Below are 21420 nucleotides of genomic sequence, written 5' to 3' on the forward strand. Positions count from 1 at the left end.
AGGTGTCCGTATTTGGGACCCGCACACCCAGTCTATTAATACAAATGCGATGCATTGTTTACACGTTGAAAAGCATCCTTTTCACGAAGGATTAGTATGCCTTGTTTAATTTTTGGAATCATGTGAAGCCAGGAAACAATTAGAAGAGCCTTCTCAGGAATAAAGGCAAAAATATAATATCGGTAATATTGCTATTCCTTGAGTGTGCACTGCATATCTAGCACAACCGGAATATATGTCCTTGGTGGGGGGAGGGAATAGTTTTCTTGAGGAATCAACTGCAGCTTCCTATTTGAAATGGTCATGTTTTAAGAGTTACCTAAACATATAAGAGCTAACTACCTCAACCTGGTAGTCAACTTTTATGCATATACTTTAAGGCACATGTTGGGAATAAAGATGAGTTCTCTAACATTAATAAATGTAGTGAGACCTGACTGACAGAGGAGAATATTGTTACATGAACAGAATGCGGCTAGTTCAGTGTATTCAGGAGAAGGATAGACAAGATTGGAGGGGGGGGGTAGGATGGGAGAGGTACCATTGCTAATGATTGCTTAGGAATTAAGCCCAACCATAGTACCAAGGTGGCTGAAGGCATCACATCAGTTATCTGCATTGTTGAAGAGAATAGTATCTGAATGTGTCCCTGTAACACATGCTTGATTTCTTGCTCTCTAATATCTCTACTTTCCCTGGCTTTGCATTTCCAAACTCTCACTGAACAACACTTTCTCCAAAACCATTCAAATTTAGTTTATTAATCATATATGTAAGTCTTTTTGTCCATCAAATCATTCCATACATCAACAAACTGCACACCATTTCTCCTGCACACTCTTCTCATTAACTCATTAGCAATCATGGCTCTTCTCAATTCTGTCCTATCATACCAAGCAGCAGACCCACAATCTTTGCTTTCTTACTCTTCATTTTTGCTTCTTCTAACAATTCTTTCATATCTTCTCTCATTGCATATTTCTAACCTTTCAAATCATTTGTGCCTACCAAAATAATTAACTCATTCGCTTCTTTCTTCTGCAAACTCACATCTTTATTAACATCCTTTATCTTCGCACCTGGAAAATATGCTTTCATCATTTTCTCATTAAGTATACCTGTTATCACTGAATCCCCATACAATACTATCTTTTTCTTTCAGTTTCTTGCACTTTTATGACTTATCTGAACAACAAAATGCCACCAATTATATTTAACAATATCACCAATATCCACTAAAAATAATGACTTATCTGAACAACATGTATACAGCACTTGCTACTAAGGGCAGTGCTGGTGCCTTCCAAAAAAAGAACAAAAAGAAAAACAAAGCTTGGGATGTTGGAGTTATGGTGGATACGAAACTGAAGTTCAACGGTCACATTTAAAAAATTGCAAATACACTTCGCAAGATAATTGGGATCGGTCCATGGACCATTGTACAATATTCTACTATTATTAAATGTTTGCTGATGATGCAAAGATAAGCAGGGCAGTAGGGATGCTACCGATATACAACACTTAATGAATGCTCACTTCACTAAAATCTATCAACCAATATGTATGGCATGCACAGTACTACAACTACACTGATTGAAGAGATAGAAGTACATGAGAACAAGGCTCAAGAATTGTTGCATAACTTGAATATCAGCATGTGTGCTAAAGGAATGTTCAGCTAAAATAAATTGGCCTGTGACATGTTTGAATAACTTTAGTCTCAACTCAAGAAACACCCCCACAGGAATGGAAAGAAAGTAGCATAGTTCCGTCATACAAAGGTGGTGCGAAAACTAATGTTTCTAATTACCAGTCTATCAGTATCTCTGGAGTGGTGATGAAGATTTTAGAGAAGTTGATAAAACTTGCACACAGAAATGGGTTCACAGACAAGCTATACTTTACAAAGAACAGCATGCATTTACTAAAGAGAGGTCATGTTTTAGCAATATGTCCATATTTTCTAATAACATTATGTCTGAATTGGAATGGATGCACCATTGTGCTAAGGCATTTGATAGGATACTACATGAAAAACTGTTAGATAACTTAAATAAGTGGGTAGCTGACAGATAGCTATAAGCAAGTGGTATATGGTGGGTGTAAATCTAATGAAATTTAAGGTAACCAGTTGTTGTTCTCCAGGGCCAGTTTTTCAATATTCCACTATCCTTAATGTTTGCCAGTGATGCAAATATAGGCAGGGAAATCAAGAATGCTGCTGATATACAACACTTGTAGAATGATTTGAATAACCTGGAATAGTGGCAAATGTTAAGGGCTGTCAATTCAGTGTTAATAAGTGTATGCACTTTGGCTTGATGAAATTTCTAAGAGTATGTTGGGATTATGTTAACAAGAAACTGATAAGGCTAGGGATTTTGGAGTTATGATGGATACAAAACTGAAGTTCAAAGGTCACAAATTGCAAATACACTTCACAGGATAATTGAGATGTTGAAGCAAACCTTGACATGTAGGTCTAATTATTAAAGGTACCTGTGGCATGACTATAAACAACAAATTACACAATAACACAGCAATTAACTTTAATGAAATGAAAGTACAGATATTTCATACTGAAAATAACAGTACATCATGAGTGCATAGAAACAAGCAAATCAAAGAAACGAGAATAGAATACAAGATACATATAACAGTTGGTGGTTTACTAATTAAAAACTGTTGCTGTGTGCTAGAAATTAATATATTAATAAATATTATTAAAAATATTTTTGATGGTTACATAAAATGAGAAACTCCAAACTTTTGAGAGAGAGAGAATCTTTCCAATTCTGATTTGGCCAATGTAAAAGGGCTTTGCAACTTTCTTTGAAAATATGTTCATATTTAAAACTGCTTCCATGGAGAAGACTAGCTTAATCCCACTGGATATTATATTTAGTGTCAATATTATTTTGTGCCAGACCAGACTTTTGAGGCTTCATCAATTCAATATAATATTGATGTTCATTAATTGTTTTTTCCACAGAACAACCCTGCCCAAAATATGCCAGATTACATTCACAAGGTATCTGGTAAATGCCAGCTAATTATAGAAGTGACAGTTCGTCTTCATTCATCAAAAGTCTGCTCATCACACCTCTCAAAAAATTGGTGTTATCAAGTCTTTAATTAATAAAGCACATAATGTGTGATCCTCTTCCCCAAGCTTACAACAAGAACTTCTCACTATCAAAACTTTAATGGAGGTGAGCTATGAAAATTTTAACAAAGGGCTTGCATCGTCGAGCAAAAAAAAAAAAAAACCTAACTTAGCCCTTATAATACTTATATTGCAACTTTGTAGAACATCTGACAGATATGATAATTCCTGTAGTATATCAATCATTAATGCTAGATCTTTCAAAAATTCCAAATTGAGAAGTCGTTTTAAAAAGCCCTTATATTTATTGTTTGATGCAAAGTGCTTGCATAAAGCTGAGTAATTTCTCCACAAAGCAAGAGCCGTTCATAAACTACAAGCTGCTCATCGTGGTACAAACTCAGCCGAACTTTAAAATTTCGATATCAAGGTCTTTTGCAATCGTATTTAATTCTCGTTGATTTTTGGTGATTGATGATAAAAAGCATATAATTTATCCATAAATATTTCAAAATGATTTATTTCTTTAATGTTTTTTATCGAATTGTCTAATGCTAAGTGTAAACAATGAGCATAATGCCAAATCATAACGTTGGGAAATTTTTGTGGAAGTTTGATTGCAACACCTGATCTGTTTCCTAAAATTACACTATGCGATGAAATGATTTTTTATATAGTTATTAGAAAATCCATATGAATATAAAGTAGCAATTATAGTAGCATGTATAATAGATTTAATTTAATCCTTTATCCCAGTGAGAGCAAACAAAGTTTGCGCCTGAAAATATCTTCAGGACTAAATATAGTGTTGTACTATCTTATCCAGTAAGTGAGATAGTACAACACTATATTTAGTCCTGAAGATATTTTCAGGCGCAAACTTTGTTTGCTCTCACTGGGATAAAGGATTAAACTAAATCTATTATAGTCTAACCTAGTGATAAATAAATTTTCAACATAGTAGCATGTATACATTCCACGGTGGTATTTTCTAGTTCTACAAGATTATTAAACAAGAAGAACAAGGGGCTTGCAAATATGAGAAAATTTTCACAAAGGGCTCGCGAAAGCCCCTTATAGGATTGTAACCAGTGGTGAGCTATAAGGGGCTTTCGCCCCTTATAGCTCACCTTGATTCCTGTGTTCCAACATCTCAGAATTCTTCAACAGACTGCAGGGTTCCAATCCCTTGTATTTCTGGTATCTCTGAACCGATTGGTAGAATTTTGAAGAAGTATCACCTTATATATACCTATCAACAAAATTTCTCATCTGTTGCCATATACAAAAAACAAACTGGTGTTTACCTAGATACCTTGTGAATGTAATCTGACAATACTTTGGGCAGAAAGGCTGTTCTGTGGAAAAAAGAATTAATGAACATCAGTATTATATTGAATACATGAAACCTCAAAAGAAACAGGCCATACCATGAGGAGGAGATGACTTGACCAGGAGAGGCTGTATATTGGCGATCACCTGCATGTAGTGAATTTTATATTCTCCTCTTTTCTTTTTGGAAGAATGTGGAGATTTTGGTGGATGTAAGAACCCTAGATATCTTATATGTTGGGAGAGAAGTCACAAATGTTGCAATTATGAAGTGAGGAGGTGGAGTTCACTTGACCTGCAGAGGCTGTATATTGGCGATCTCCTGCACATAGTGAATTTTATATACTCCTGGTGTCTTAGTTCATAACATTCTTGATATAGGGTAATGTGATTGCATTTTTTGTGATGAGTTTCCAGACTCCATGGAGATGCTATAAAATAATTTTTGAAATCTTGTTTATTCAAAGGAACTGTCAGATGTGTCTAAAATTTTGTTCATATCTTCAGTTCATACCATTGGAAGATTCTTATGTGCTGCTTCATACCACTGTCCATTACAAAAGATTGGCATGTAAAAACATTACAGGACAGAGTCTATAGCAACTTCAGTATATCAGAAAATGAGAATGAAGAAGTTTGTTACCTTAAGCATGCCCTCTCTCTCTCTCTCCCCTCCAAATAGGTACAAACTGAAGATGATTGTGGACTGAAGATGTCTCTTCTACTACTGTCTCTACTCAAAGTTGAATGAACAAACTAGAAATTGCAAAATACATAATTTAATAATATTACTGTAGAAGTACTCAAGGCAAAAATTGAAACTCCATTTATGTAATAATATTATTATTACCAGTAGTTAAATAAGTTCTGGAAAATAATGCGTGTGGGTAATAAATCTGGAAAATAATGGTTGACCAGAGGACTAGAACAAATGGTACAGATTAAAATAAATCCTGCATGTGATAATTGGATAGAGAAATCACCCCTTTTGTTATGCTTTTGCTAAGATATATCCATGAAATTAAATAATACAGAATTTAAACTTATTCTTTCTAGATAAGCCACATATCTGAAAAGACCAAGCTGATTTCAATAAAAGTAAGTCTCATTCAAAACACTTTGAGGAATAATAAGTGGCTGTAGTTTATAAAATTCTTAAAAAAAAGACTGCTTAACAAATTTCAAAATCTGATCCACTCTGTTCAAGTTAACTCTGATCCTTGAATCTCTCAGTCCTTTCTTCAAGTGTCCTGCAATTGTATATTTGTCTGTTGTTGCAAGAAGCCATCAGAATTGCTGAACTAAATTAATTGGAAAACATGAATTTACCAATCATGCTATATACACATCACATCATTTTTTGGGAAAATGTAACATTTCGCAGAAACAAATGTCAATTTAAAAAGTTTTCCTGCATTTTGAAGACCTATCCTCAGCCAAACAAATAGATATACAGAAAATTGCCACTTGAGAGACTTTTATTCTCAGACTTTATCCCAAGAATTTCCAGTCATCCAATAAGCTAAGTGGTTTCATTTATGAACAAGGCATGACTTATTTCTTTGTATCTGTCTTTCTGATATTGTGAACTTGCATGCATTTACATGTATATACTCCTTTTTCCTTAGCTTGCTGAACCACTAAGTTCTTTGCTGCAAGTACCAACTTTTTCCATTCCTTTATATATTGAACTCTTTCAGTCCAATCAAAGATTCCCATCTCAGCTAAGTCTTTTTAGATGTTATTCTCCCAGTGCTGCTGTTGGCTTACCCTAAGTCGCTTTCCATCAGGTCTCATTTGGAATGCTTGTTTAACCATTTTTTCTTCATCCATTCTTTCCGCAAACCATCTCAGTATGCAAGCTCTGATTTCATTAGATAGAAGTGGAGCTATAGAGTTATAGTTCTTAATTGTCTTCCTCTCCATTCACCCGTTTTGTTATCTCTTACAAGTCTGTAGACTTTTCTAAGGATTTTATTTTCAAAGATTTGACACTTTTGCATCTTGGTCTGTTATGTTCCGGGTTTCTGCTCCATATAAAACAAGACATCTAATGATTGTCTTGTATATTTCTGTTTTAACTCTGCTTGACAGAATTTGGAAGATAGTGAATGATAACATCTATTGGAGGCACATATTCTAACTTGTATTTCTGTACTAATTATATTATCTCAAGTAATCAATGCTCCAAGATATTTGAAGGAAGCAGAACTTTTAAATTTCAGGTTAGCGAGTAAATTGATCACTTTACTCTTGATTGTGATTTCAACATACATTTTAATATTCAGTTCTATCCTGGTTGATTTGTAATCTTAGATTTTCAGCAGAAGTTTTGAGCTTTCTGAATGTCATTCTAATGTCTTCAGCATTTTCTCCATAAGCATATATTATCTACATATTCTAATATTACTGTTCTGCTTATGTCATCTTTTACAGTTTCTTGAATACATTTTTCTAAAGCTAGATTTAAAAGGATGAATGAAAGGGTATTTCCTTACTTCAGTCTTGTCTTAATATCAAAAGGTCAAGATCTGATTCCATTAGATCTAGTATCTCTCTTAGCATAAAAATCTGGTCAACTGTAGACCTATTTCTTCAGAAGCCTGCTGATTTTATCTATATTTTCTTCAGCATACAGTATGATTCTTTTTAGTATAATACCAGATAAACTTTTGTAGCCTACTGACAGAAGAAATCTTCTTCTTTGCATTAATCCAAAGACTGGTTAGTTATAGCAGCACATCATAACACCCTGTCTTGTGACCTCCATTTTATTTCTGCATAACTCTTAGTGCCAGTTAGCATCATTATGTAATTTATATATGAAATTCTTGGTCTGCCTTGTAGCCTCTTTCCTTCTACAGTCCCCCTCTATTATTTCTTTAATTAGGCTTTTTCCTGTCTTATTGATGTGGTTCATTAGCGACCGCTCTTCATGAATTATATTTAGAACTTCTTCATTACTTTTTCTTTCTGTACAACTAATTTTCATCATCTTTCTCCAGAACCAAAGTTCAAATGTCTCCAAGTTTTTGATGTCTTGTTTTGTTAGCATCCAGGCTTTACAACCATATGATGCAATGCTCCATATGTATGTTTTCACTAGCCTTTTTTTGAGCTGGGTGTTAAGTCCTTTACTGGTAAAAATGTTTCTTCTGTTGTAGAATGCTTTTTTGGCCAAGATTATTCATGCTTTAATATCTGTTTGGTGTTATTCATGCTTTAATATCTGTTTGGTGTTATTCATGCTTTAATATCTGTTTTGTTTAAAAGAGGACACCTGCTGTATTAGGTTATTATTTAGTTCCAGGTTTATTTTCATTGGATTTGTTTTACTTGTAATTAATAGTTTTGTTTTCTTATAATTAATTTTTAGACTGTATTGTGTGAAAATTTTTTACATCTTTGTCAGGGTGGATTTCAGTTTGTGTTCATTATCAGCTATGACTGCTATATCATCCCCAAACCATATCCAGTTAATATATGTGTATAAATGAATGTATGTATGTATAAATGGTGCTTGTAAAGATTAAATATGAGCCTTCTATCTCTCTCCTTTATTGTTTTTAGGAGGAGGTGAAACATTGGTTCCAGTCAATTCTATCAAAGGCTTTCTAAAAGTCAAGAAAGACTATCAGAGTATTTTTATTCTTCTCAAATCTCCTTTTAATAACTGTTCTTAGAGCTAGGATTGCTTCTCTTCTACCCTGCTGTTTCCTGAATCCAAAGTGGTCATTGCCAATATACTCTTTAAACTTCTTTGTTAATCTTTTTTTGTATAATTTTTAGTAGTATTTTTTGAAGCATGTGATATTAAGCTTATTGTTCGATGATTTTCACGCTTATTTGCATTATTTACTTTACGAATGGGTATGATAGAGCATTGTGTAAAATCTTTGGGAATGATCCCCATTTTATATATATCCTTTATGATCTTGAAAAGGTATGACTTAGTTATGTTTCCTAAATATTTTATTAATTCTGAGGGGATGTTATCAATGCCTGGCACCTTGTTGGCTGAGAATTTATTTAGTGCCCATTCAAATTCATCTTTTAGTATAGTTGGACCAATTTCTTCCACATCAAGTCTTGTTTCATCTATAGTCTAGAAGTCTTGGTGTCTAGATCTTTTTCACTATATAGATCTTCTAAGTACTCCTTCCATCTTTCCAAAATTTCTTCCTTATCTACAAGTATACTCCCCTGTTTATTTTTGATAATTGTACTTCTTGTCTTGTTTTGCTGGCTTATTCCTTTTATAATGTTATAAGCTTTATCGATTCTCCTGGTCTTTGTTAGATCTTCTATTTCTTTACATTTCTCTGTATATCATTGTTCTTTTGCTTCTTTATACTTTCTGTTTATCATATTTTTATATGTTTATATTTGTCTTTGCTTTCTTCATTTAGGGAGGTTTTGTATTTTCTTCTTTTATCTGTTCGATCTAGAATGTCCTGAGTGAACTATGGCTGTTTTATTTTGCTTGTTCCTTAATCCTATGCAGTCATTGGCAGCCTTGATGATTGTATCCTTCAAGTGAGTCCATTTTTCCTCTGTTTTTCTTTCCCCCTCTCCAGTTTTAATGCTTTCATCAGTTTGCTGTTTATAATTTCTATGGTTTTCCTCTGCTTTCAGGTTATTTATGTTCCATTTGGGCGTTTTCCTTGGTTGTGACAACTTTTTAAATTTCATATTGCATTTCAATAAAACCAAATTGTGGTCACTGTCAACATCAGCTCCCAGGTAACTTTTGCATGATTTTACTTGATTTTTAAATGTATTTCTTGTCACAATATAATCTATTTGGTACCTTCCTATATCCCCTGTCATTTTTCAAGTATACCTTCTTCTTTTCGGTGCCTCATACCAGGTATTAGTAATGATCAGATTGAATTGGTGGCAGAACTCCAAAAGTCTATCTCCTCTTTCATTTCGACATCCAAGTCCATACTTTCCCAACTCTCTAGCATCTTTGCCTTCACCAATGATTACATTCCAGTCACCCATGACAATAAGATTATCTTCTAATTTGGTTAGTTCGATTAAATTCTCAATATCCACATATACTCTCTCAACTTCATCATCACTGTGGTCGCTAGTAGGCATGTAAGCTTGTATTATAATAATATTTGTTGGTTTTCCTTCTAGTTTTACCATTATCAATCTGCTATTACATTTTACTGAGTTGATTACTCTTCTTCCCCATTCCTTATTGAGAACCACTGCGACTCCATTTTTTGCCATCTCATCACTCGAATAAATGATTCTGTAATCACCACTTCAAAAGTCTCCAGTTCCATTCCATCTCATTTCTCTAATTCCCAATATGGCTATTTTTAATCTATCCATTTCTCTCTTCAAATTTTCCAATTTGAAGGAGGATTCTCACATTCCACATCCCAATGAATGTACAAGGATTTCTCTGGTTTACGACATGGGAAGCCTTGCTATATCCCCTTTTTCCCATGTTAAACTTATGTGTAGTTAATTCACTTCCACCATATTTGATGAGTTCAGCTACTATGTCTTCAGTACTTGGTACTTTGTTGTCTTTGTGGTGCTTTGTACTTTCTTCTACTTTGGCTAGTGAAGGTTTTTAGATATTTCTGGTTGACAGGCATGATAAATATTCTGTTTGCAAGTCTCAGCAGGTTCATCACAGCTCAAGAGTTTGTTAAAGTACTCTCTCCACCTTGCTATTTAGAGGTGGCTAGTGTATATCCATTACTATTGTTGATTATTGTTGTCTTCATATATAGACCTATTTTTTGGTTTCTACTTTCTTAGAAAACCTCTTTCTGGGTTTCATCAATCTGTTGTGTAAAACGTTTCTTTTCTGTTCTCTGATTATTTTATTAGCTTCCTCACAACTCTCTTTGTATCTCTGAATAGTATGAATATCAGTTGGGTTATTAAGCCAAATGTTTTTTTTTTCCTACTACCCATTCCTTGATATCATTCCAGATTTAAAACAATCAGTATTGCTTTTAAATAGTGATAAACAATCACTTATATGCATTTGTATTATTTTGTCTTCTTTTTATTCCGTTGAGACTTTTCTATTTCAATTCTCAATAAACAGCTAGGTAAAAGACAGACTTTCATCTCTACCATACTTTTTGTTCCTTGATTTTTGTTACTGTTAGTATTGTACATCATCATTCACATCAACGTGTAATACAAAGTGCACATTATTCTACTGCATGCTGCTTTGCAGTGATCAATTTTTTATCATCACTATTCACCAGTGTCACCTTCCCATAAATATTCCTGCTCTTGCTTGCCACATCCATTGCCAGCTTGACTAGTCAAGTTTATAGCATATTTGTTTTCCAACCAACTGCTGGTTGGCTCAAATCCTACTTGTGAAAGCAATTTTCAAATTATCTAACTATAATCCCACCTGCAATTCTAATGTATGATAAGGTTGCAACATTTTCATGGGTGTGGTGTGCATTAAAGGAGGAAGGGACACAGTGGAAGAATTGCCTTAAAATTCCTTTGGCCTAATTGACTAATTTCTCTTATATTACTCTTTTTTTTTCCCTTACCTTGTCACTTTTCTAGCATGTGTTTTACTCATACATCGGATTATTGCCTGCTGTATTATGTCTCCATCCCTTATCTGCATGGCTCATAGCATTCACATAGCATTAGACGTCTTAACCAATCCCCTTGTCCTATCAACCTTTCTTTCAAGCTCATCATGCTATGGTATTGAAGTCGAGCTTTTTGTTATTGTTTGCCTTCTTTGTCACCTCCAAAGTCAGTATTTCGTGATCACAATAACCAACTAATGTCACTTTTGACATCTCATTCACAATTATATCTTGCAAGACCATCACTAAATCTAGCACTATAAATTTTCATGTTTCCCTGGGTGCTGCCACCTAAATAGTTATCCCTCATAAACTTTAGAAGTTCATGCTTTTCTTCCAATTACTATTTTCTCTTTACAATCTGTATTCCCACTATTAAAATCCTCCATTAGCAGCATCCTCTTTTTTTTACTTGCTGGCCACTGTCTAAACATTATTTCTACATTCATAGGCCAGTGCATTAATGAAATTTATCTATTATTATATTATTTGGGCACCTAATCCTTCTCACTTCCTTAAATTATAAAAAAAAATTATGTAAACTTGTATTATATTTGTTTTCATTTAGATTTTTGACTTCTTTTAAGATATCTGCTGAATAAATGTGTATTTATTTATTTATTTTTTTGCTAGTCGTAACGCATCTGAATTGTCTAAGGCTGATATTCTACTTTTAATATTGACTGTGCTGCAATTGCATCCTACAGCATTGGAAAACCGAAAGCTGAGGACAGAATCTGCAAGTAATTTACTCCTTGAAAAACCAGCAGACCCTGAGGAGAGTTCTGACTCAGATGAGGCTAGTATTAATTCTGATTATTATTTTCTTTTTATATATGTTTGATGTTTATATATAGGTATATATATATATATATACAAGAGTGCTCCTTATTTTCTAAGTTTAGTTTTTTTTCTTTGAGGTACCCTTTCATTTTGTTGTATATGATAAAAAAAAATCAGTAAACATTAAAAAAAAATTATTGAATGTTTAGGGGGTTGTGATGGTACATTAAAGTTTGTGTATTGAAATAGCATAATAATCAAATTACATTGTGCTTATTCACAACCTGAACATGTTTTAACAAGTCTACTCTTGAATTTTCAAGTTATTTTTCTCTCTGCATGTTTGCATAATCAAAACAGAGCACTGATTAAAAGTCCTTGGTTACATTATAAAAATGGCAAGCACATCAGAAAACAGCATTGCTACCTAGAAAACAACAGAAATATTGCTTATTGAACAGACTGCCATGGTGAAAGACATATATGGTACAACAGAACCAGGTATCATTGGATGAGGAGTAAGACAAGGCTGTTCTCTGTCACCAATTTTGTTCAACGTGTATTCCGAAGCACTGGAGAATTCGGAAGAAGGAATAAAGATTGGAGGTAGACAGATATTTGCAATAAGATATGCAGATGACAAGGCAGGACTACAACATCTGTTGAACAGATTACTGGAATCCTGTATCAATTATGGAATGAAAATTAACATCAGAAAAACAAAGGTGATGAAAATAGCAAGGAAAGAGGCAAATATGGATATCAGAATAAATGGGAAAATTGAATCAAGTAAAGACATTTAAATATCTAGAAAGTGTTATTAGCAGTGATGGAAGATGTAAAAGTGACATAAAAGCAAGAATAGCGATGGGAAGAGATGCCTTTAATAGAAAATGGAATTTATTCAGAAGTAAAATGGGTAGAAACCTAAAGAAAAGAGTAATAAAATGTTGTGTGTGGAGTGTTGCCTTCTGTGCATCTGAAACTTGGACATTGAAGAAAGAAGAAATTAAGATTTTGGAAAGCTTTGAGATGTGGATTTGGAGAAGAATGAAAAAAATCAAATGGACAGATAAAATAACTAATGAAGAGGTCTTAAAAGAGTAGAAGAAGAAAGAAGTCTGTTAAGGAGGATAAAAAGAAGCAAGGGAAACTGGATCAGACATATTCTGAGAAGGAATGGAATAATCAGCGATGCCATTGAAGGAAAAATAGACGGAAAAAGACCCAGAGGAAGAGTAAGCTAGATGACATGCTGAATGGAGACAGGTACACAACCTTGAAAGAGAAGGCTCAGAACAGAAGAGAGTGGAAGGAAAGTTTCTGCTGCTAAAAGAAGAACCTGCTCAATTGCAGAATACTAAAGAAAAAGAAGAATGAAGAAGAAAAATGTGTTAGTAAAAAAACGTCTCCAAGATCTCTTGGAAACTTTTTTTTACTAAAAAAAATATAGACAGGGCACTTTTAATGAAAAAAAGAAAGCTGCAGCAGAGAAGCAAGAAGAAAAGTTTAGAAAGAGAAGAGAACGAGAATGAAGAGAAGGTTAACTGCCTTCAACAGGCCACTTTGATGCCTTCGTCGTCTTAAAGTGAGGGAAACGATTCTTGTAATAATGAATTTTCAGTGGCAGAATTTCTTTTGAGATGAAGTGAAAAATTGTTGAAGCTTTGAAGAAAGCCAGAGAAGATACGAGCTACACTTGCTACAGTAGACCCAGATGTAATTGTTTTATGGAACTGGAAGACTTCTCATCAAACTCTGTGTGGGTCTTCTCTGTCACCAGACTTCTCACTTATTTCGTGCACAAGGATGCTGCTGACTGGAATGACTCATCTTCATTCATTATTACAAATAAAAGACTGTTTAATGTAATAACAATTGGCAATGACATTGCAGAAAGAAGCGTGGCCCTGATGGATGAATGTGACAAACCACACGAGTGATGAAGACCTTAAATATTTTCTTTTTTTGGTTGTATGTGATTACAGAAAGAAGCATCCCAACTGCAAGAAAGCAACACTGCTAAAATGCAGCAACAAAACCAGTAAATTTAAGAATTTGTAGACTTTGTATTAATCTTTTTATATAATAGTTTAATTTTGTCATTTTCTCTATAACTGAAATTGATATTCATTTGAAAAAATAAATGTTAAGAATTACTAATTAAAATAAAAAAAAAATAATTCACTTTGAGCACTACTAAAGTAGATTTTTAAAATAAAAAAAACTAATTAAATAATTTTATTGGGAGCAATATTAAAAACTAACCATCATGATCCCTAAGCATACTCCAAATTGTTATTGCGAAAACATTAAGCAGGTACCTTATACAAAATTTAAAACATTTAAAATTTGCTCTTTTTAAGAAGCATCCAAATATATATACATGTGCTTGCATTACACAAAATAAAAATATTTTGAAAGTTTAGCGAATTACTCACAATGATATCCAGGCATATTTAAAATTCATACTACAAATTGGTCATCGCTACCAACTGGTCATTTAATTACAGGATCTGGTTCTAGAGATGATCAGTTTATAGTATGACCTGCAAAATATATAGGATTAGATATCATCTAAGTTGCTGTGCATAATAAGAGATGATAGAACTTCATCAGAACTATTGTTAAATTCTCGCACAATAAGATAAATTACCGTATTTGCCAGCATATAAGACACACCCCTTTTTTGTACACATTTTTTAGGAAAAAAAGACTATCTCTGATTATTATAATGAATTTGCTTTCGCTTGATGAATAAACATTTTTGTAGATACTGAAAGTCCTGCTTTTCTGTGGTCTAAAATCCAAGTTTCAGTTCTGCCTCAAGTTCTGGCCATTTTGCAGTTCCACTTCGCAGGTTATGTTTACTGTGACTTGCGTTTTTTAGATCCTCTTCCTGATTTCGCCAAGTTCTTATCTATTTCTCAGTTGGGGGTGGCCCGAAATGCCTCTCTGCAGCCATGTTTCCATGTTCTTTAGCATATGCAATAACACATAGCTTGTATGCAATATTGTAGCAATGCCGACGTTTTTCAGCCATAATTTGCCAAGAAATTTAGAGAAAATTTAACGGCAGAAATTTATCACTGTTCACAAGAACTGTGACAACAACTGGAAAGTTTAAACGAACAGGAACACTGCTATGATCATCGACTACAGGACATGCACATCCACTGAACTCGACGTAACTGGAATGCTCTCACACAACGCAAGGAAGCAAGAAAGAAATTGCGTAACTCGGAACGGAGAACATTTCCGGAAATCAAAGTAATAATAAATGAAGTATCGGCGTATAAGACGCACCCTGTTTTTCAGACCTGTTTTCAAAGAAAAAAGTATGTCTTATACACCAGCAAATACAGAAATTAACTTATCAAGCTCGATTTTTACAGAGGTTTTCAGACATTTTTATAATAGAAATTATGTAGTAATTGAATAAATGCTTAATTTTATTGTAAAACGCATCAATTAATTCCCATTGAAAGTTGTATTTAAACCCCAAGAGAGGGGATTAACCGAGATTAGTATGATGAATCAGCAAAAACAAATGCAAATGTTTGCAAAGTCTTGCAAATATAAATAAGCACCCAAAATAGAGATACTCAAATGGAAGGGGGGGGGGGGCACCGTGACATGCCAATGGGTAATCCCGGATACTGTAGCATTGGAACAAAGGATTAGAATATTTAAGAGGACTGAGATGGGACAGATAGACCTTTTTTTGGCTCTTAGTTTTACCCTATCTCGGAAGATCCAATTTGGTGTGTGGAGGCAAGGCTGTAATCGGGGGAGCTGCTGCTTAGATGCATGAGTGTGCCAGGAGAATGCAAACATAATGGAGACTTTGGCAGATGATCCTTCCCAGTAAACCCGCTGAAGAATCGCAGCGGCCGTGTCAACGGGAAATCACCCCAACTGTACCAGACAGTTTCCTTAGCAAGAACCACTACATTGTCCACGCGACAATAGTAACCAAGGATGACAACGCAGAGTCAAGCTATCCATATTGAAACTTTGTTCAGTTGACCGGACTGGCAATGTAAAAGAGTACTGTAAGTGAGCACGTTTTATTAATGTTTAAGATGAGTATGATTGGAATTAGCATGTGTAATGAAAGTGCTTATGGGAAAGTGTTAGTGAAATGTGTTATGGATATGTATGGGTGAAATGATTGTATAATTGTTCATAAGGTTGAAGTATTTAGTTTAAGTTGTAACCCAGGGTCAGCTGCCTGTTTATTGTAGATAGTTTAGTAATGTGATGAGGTTAAGTGAATGTTATATGTAAAATAGTCAATTGTATGTTATACCTATTAGGAATAAATAGGCTGAGAGAGAGATTTTCTCCTTTTGAGTATGTGAATTGTAGTCTCTTACTAGTTAAAATAAAATGTTATGTTGATTTATAACCTTGCCTGATCATTTGCCAATGCACTATCTCTAAAAAAAAAACATGGGTGCCATTTAGATAAAAAAAAAAAAAAAAACTACCACAACTAGCTGCATGAATATATGTAATTTGATTATGATTTTACCTGTGTTCCTTCCCTAAATTCTCAGACTATATAAAATTCAATTAGAATGGCACAGTTGTACAATCAAATAAATTTTTCTGATTGAGAGGTGTGAGAAATTAGATGACCTGTTTTCCATAGATAGGCTGAAGGCTTAAGGTCTGTTTACTTGCAATAGGAACAAAGGATAAGATTAAGAAGGATTAACTGAGAGATATTTGTTGTAGAATAAGGTTATATTAAGAGTAAAGTAGAACAGAGTTGAGTAAGGCATAAGGAGCTGGACTAGTAACACATATAAATTTAACAAAGGTGCAGTCGAGTATGAATAAAAATTAATAACAAAATTAATAAAAACAAAAGTTGCACAAAGAGAAATAGAAACAAACGCACAATAAAAAAAATTATTACACAATCTTTCTGTATGCTAGCTGAGTTTTGCCTTAAGTATATTTAAGCACATTTGTCCATACTCCCTTTTCTGCTAAGAATTCCATTTACCAAGAAATTCTGAGTAAAGAAATATCTTTATTCAAAGTTATGTGCAGCTGCCAATTTCATTTATCAATCTGAATGCAGTAAATCCATACAAAATTCAGTTTAGTTCAGGAGATTTGTCTATTACATTATCCTTTCCTACTTAGCCTTCAAAGCATTACTAAACCTTGTAATTTGTTTTCTGCATTATGCCACATATATTTTACTAACATGCCTCTAAATATCACATTGGGGTATCAACATTTGTACATATCTATATGCATAAATATATGCATGTGAACCCCAACTTAACAAATTTTTTATTTTTCATAAAGATATATTGAAAATTTTGTCAGTGCATTTCTAAAATAGATTATCTTTATACAAAGGTAGAGAAAATGCATAATTCAAAAACAAATAATAATAAATAATTTATTATATGACAAAGTTCATTGTCAAACATATTTTGAAAATAATTTTTTTCAATGTTTTTCCATTTCTTCATACACTTCTTGTTTGTAGAAGGCTAACTCTCTACACCTTTACAGACCGTAAGAAAAAGTAAGCATTGGTTTTCTTTATTTTTGATTCCAAATCCATTGTTAAACAGCATAAAGAAAATATCCTGTTTTTGAGAAATAACTGGATTGAACAGACCTGTATTGCAAGCAAATAAAGATTTTTTGTTTGTTTGTTTTTTTGTCTTTTAAAATTGGTGCAATTAATTTTGTCTTTTTGTATTTTACTTTTTACATAATACAAAAACCTTGCTCAAGAGACCAAATATGGAGCTTTTTCAAGCCACTTCAGGCTTCTAAGTAAGTAGGTCTCACACCTGATGAAATTCATCTCCCACCTTAAGATGATTACAAACACTCTTGCCCATAGCAGGACTCAAACTGTTAGTCGGAAAGCAGATACTAACTGCTAGAGACCAACGAACCTAGCCAAAGGAAAATAAGTATGCTGCAAGTGTGCTGACTTAATGAAGCAAATTCTACAATGCAGACTGCTTAAAGAATCTGGTGAAGCATTTAAGAGTATTCTTCATGAAAAACCACTATTCTAGTCTCTAAGTTGAAGACTGTTATTTATAACTCACAGCAGTGGGATTCATTGGATATCAGCAAGAGCATGCTGAATTCAGGGATATGCAAAATAATCAGTACTGTCTTTGACTTTATTTGAGTCACAACATGAGTTGTGACTCAAATAAAGATCCATAATGAATAGGAGAGCAAGATAATTCCTTTATTAGAAGAGTGGAGCTCAGACAGAAGCAACCAACTGTAGATCACTGTCTCTAGAGGAGATATTAAGATGCCAGAGAGGCTAATTAGGATTTGTATCCAGAGATGGGTAGGTAGCACCTTGATTCTGTATATTGAACAGCATGATTGTGCTAAAGGTAAGTTTTGTTTTAGCTATTTGCTCACATGTTATAACAGTGACTACAGATTTGGATAAGGGAAATGGATTGTTTATTTTATTTTATATATATATATATATCTCCACACAAAAATGTTGAAACCTATAGTACAGGGGTACTCTGGGAGGTCTGAGAATTTTTTTCTGTATTATTTTTTTCATTTATTTTTTTATAGTTCAGAAACTCTTCAGAGAACAAACATGCCACTTTTCAAGCCACTTCAGGCCTCCAGTAAAGTGGGAGCAGTAGCCTCACTCTGGTTAACGAATTAAAATTCATATGCCGCCTAGACATTCACAAACATCCATCTTCGTGGCAGGATTTGAACCTGCTGCCTGTTGTTGGTTGGAGAACAGATACAGTACTCACTTGGCCAGCAGCCATTTTTTAAAATGGCCATCTGAAATAGTGGTTGAAGTAAGTCACTGAGATGGGAGAGGGAGAAGGGAAGATTATCTAACAGCTGATTTGTTCTCCTCTAGACTGCATCAAAAATTCTTTTTTGGAGTTTTTTGGCATATCACCCCAATCCTGTGAACAGCATTTCAAGGGCGAATGGATTTGTAGACTTTAGGAGCTAGATGGATGAAAAATAGTGTCTTGAGTGGTTGCCTGTTTTTTTTAAATGCCAAGAATGTTATTGATGTAATGTGCTTCTCCTAGGAAAAGATAGATGTAAATCTTCATCCAAGAAGAGAGATCTTATCCTGTCTAGTGATTTCTTTATTAGTGAATGTAAATGAAGTGAATTGAAATCCTTTTTTATGAGCCTGTAGTAGCATTTTGGTAGCATCTACAAGTAACCAGGCTAGTTGAAGAATGGTATGGTATTTTGGTGGTTTAATTCATGGTTGTAAAAGATTTTCAGGCTTGGGATTTGTGCATTGCACAGTTTGTCAATTGGGTAGCAAAATGGAGGTATACTGTCATGAATGAAACTGTGGATAGATTTATTGACCAGTGATTTAAGGTCATTTATGCATAAGAAGGTTGGTGATAGAATGGAGCCTTGAGGCAGTTTTGCATTGGCAGAGAAACCCAAAGAGAGAGGAAGCCATCCATTTTAGAGAAAGCTGGCTACCAAATTACATTGGATGGGTGGAAGACCCTAGGATTCGCTGAACATACCTCAATGCCAGGCATGATCATATTCCTTGGAAAAGTGAAGAGCAACAGCACAGGTTCTCAAAACTTGCATGGCAAATGTCCAGTGGTGGATGATGTGGCTAAGAGATTTCATGGATCTCAAGTGGCTGATTCCATACTTTTAGTCATTGATTAACTGGTTGTTGTCTAAGCAGTAAAGAAGTTGACTGTTGATGATCTTCTTCATTATTTCAGAAAGGACAGGTAATATGGGAAATGAGTTGTTTGAGAGCAGACTTTTATCTGCCTTATTTTTGTATGGGATAAATATGGTCTTGTTCTAAGTTTATTTTTCACTTGGTTAGACTATAATAAATTTAATTTAATCCTTTATCCAAGTGTGAGCAAACAAAGTTTGCACCTGAAAGTATCTTCAGGACTGGGGTAAAGAGGTACAACACCGGGCAATTCCTTGCAAAGGTGGAGCAAGCTAACATCACTCCTATCTCAGTATCTCCCATTATGCAAAACATCTCCTTGCGGATATGTATAATGTTATGCATTAAGGGAAGGGCCACTACCCAGACCAGTTTCGACCTTTATTGAGTTCTCCTCAGTGGGAGCCAGGACCAAGTGGAGATACCAGGCAGAAGCATTAGCAAGGTCATCTCTACCTATAGGAGTTGCCAAACGGTGTGCCACCTTTTTATTAAATTACAGTGGTATCTCGCTAATCCAAACTAATAAAAACCGTGCTCGTTTGGATTAGCAAATTTCCCCCCAAGAGACAACAATAACTAGCGTTTAAGACAAAAATAATCAGATTCTAATGGTACATCAATGATAGAAAAAAAAAGCTACTGTACTGTAATGTAAAAAAAAAAATAATCTAGGACACAAGTTTATTTTAGTAAAATATTTAATTTCTTGTACCTGTATTGTTGAGGATTCTGATTTAATAAAATTGCATAATTTTAAGTTTCACAAAATAACACACAAAAAAAGGTTTTTATTTCTTTGTAACTGATTTTCTTTTGTTTCTTTGAAGCTAAACGTTCTTCTTTGAGCTGCATTAGCAACAAAATTTTGTGGAATGGCATATGATTTGCTTAGCACATTCTATACACATATTAAAACTGTCAGCTGCCTCTTCGTGTTTTACTTTTTTTTTTTCATTGAGTTCTTCATCGTTATCATCGTCTTCTAATTCATTAGAAGATGATGATGACGGTGATTCTACATAATACATCATAAATATGTAGCATCATATTTATAATTTCAGCATCTGATTTGATTTCGATTTCACTTTCGGTTCTACCTGTAATCCATTCCGTAACATCTGTTTGTGAAATTTCATCATCTGGATTTATATTTTTAACCAAATTATGCACATTTTGAATTTCTTCGTTTTGTGTATATTTGCGATTCATGCCGACAATACAGTACGTACTGTACAGTATAAAAAAGCAAACGTGAACACACAATACATCAAAATAGGCCTCCAGTATAACCCTACAATCGACAGTATGAAAAAAATACTGTACTGTAATAATAATAAAATAAATAATAATAGTTAAAATAATAATTATTAAATAAAAATAATAGTACACAAAATAATAATACTTAATAAATAAAACTTTTTTTTTATTACGTATTATTATTTATAATAATAATAATAATACGTAATATTATTACATGTTATTATTATTATAACCTAACCTAACCGAACCCTCCAGTTCGGATTACTGGAGGGTTCAGATTAGCGAGATACCACTGTACTCTGATTTAGAGAAAGATGTTGAAAGTTTATTTTTCAACATCTTGGTTAGACTATAATAAATTTAGTTTAATCCTTTATCCAAGTGTTAGCAAACAAAGTTTGCGCCTGAAAGTATCTTCAGGACTGGGATAAGGTAGTACAACTGGGGGTAAGGTAGCGGCCCTCCTTAATGCATAATATTATACATATCCGCAAGGAGATGTGTTTTGCATTATGGGAGATACTGAGATAGGAGTGATGTTAGCTTGCTCCACCTTTGCAATGAGTTTCCCGGTGTTGTACCACCTTATCCAAGTCCTGAAGATACTTTCA

The 21420-nt window shown here is 33.9% G+C and overlaps 1 protein-coding gene across 2 annotated transcripts in view; it reads left to right on the plus strand.

The window, feature by feature from the left end:
- The window catches only part of HPS1 (Hermansky-Pudlak syndrome 1 protein), a 481651-nt gene that overhangs the window by 224159 nt on the left and 236072 nt on the right, over positions 1–21420 (plus strand). For both annotated transcript variants that reach the window (XM_090391100.1, XM_090391101.1), the window contains exon 6: positions 11671–11836. In XM_090391100.1, the coding sequence (XP_090247226.1) occupies positions 11671–11836 (166 nt within the window). The remainder of the gene's footprint in view (positions 1–11670; positions 11837–21420) is intronic.

This window comes from Typopeltis vanoorti, chromosome 4 (assembly GCF_054136105.1).
Source record: "Typopeltis vanoorti isolate ZY-2024b chromosome 4, IOZ_Tvanoo_1.0, whole genome shotgun sequence".
Taxonomy (NCBI): Eukaryota; Metazoa; Arthropoda; class Arachnida; order Uropygi; family Thelyphonidae; genus Typopeltis; species Typopeltis vanoorti.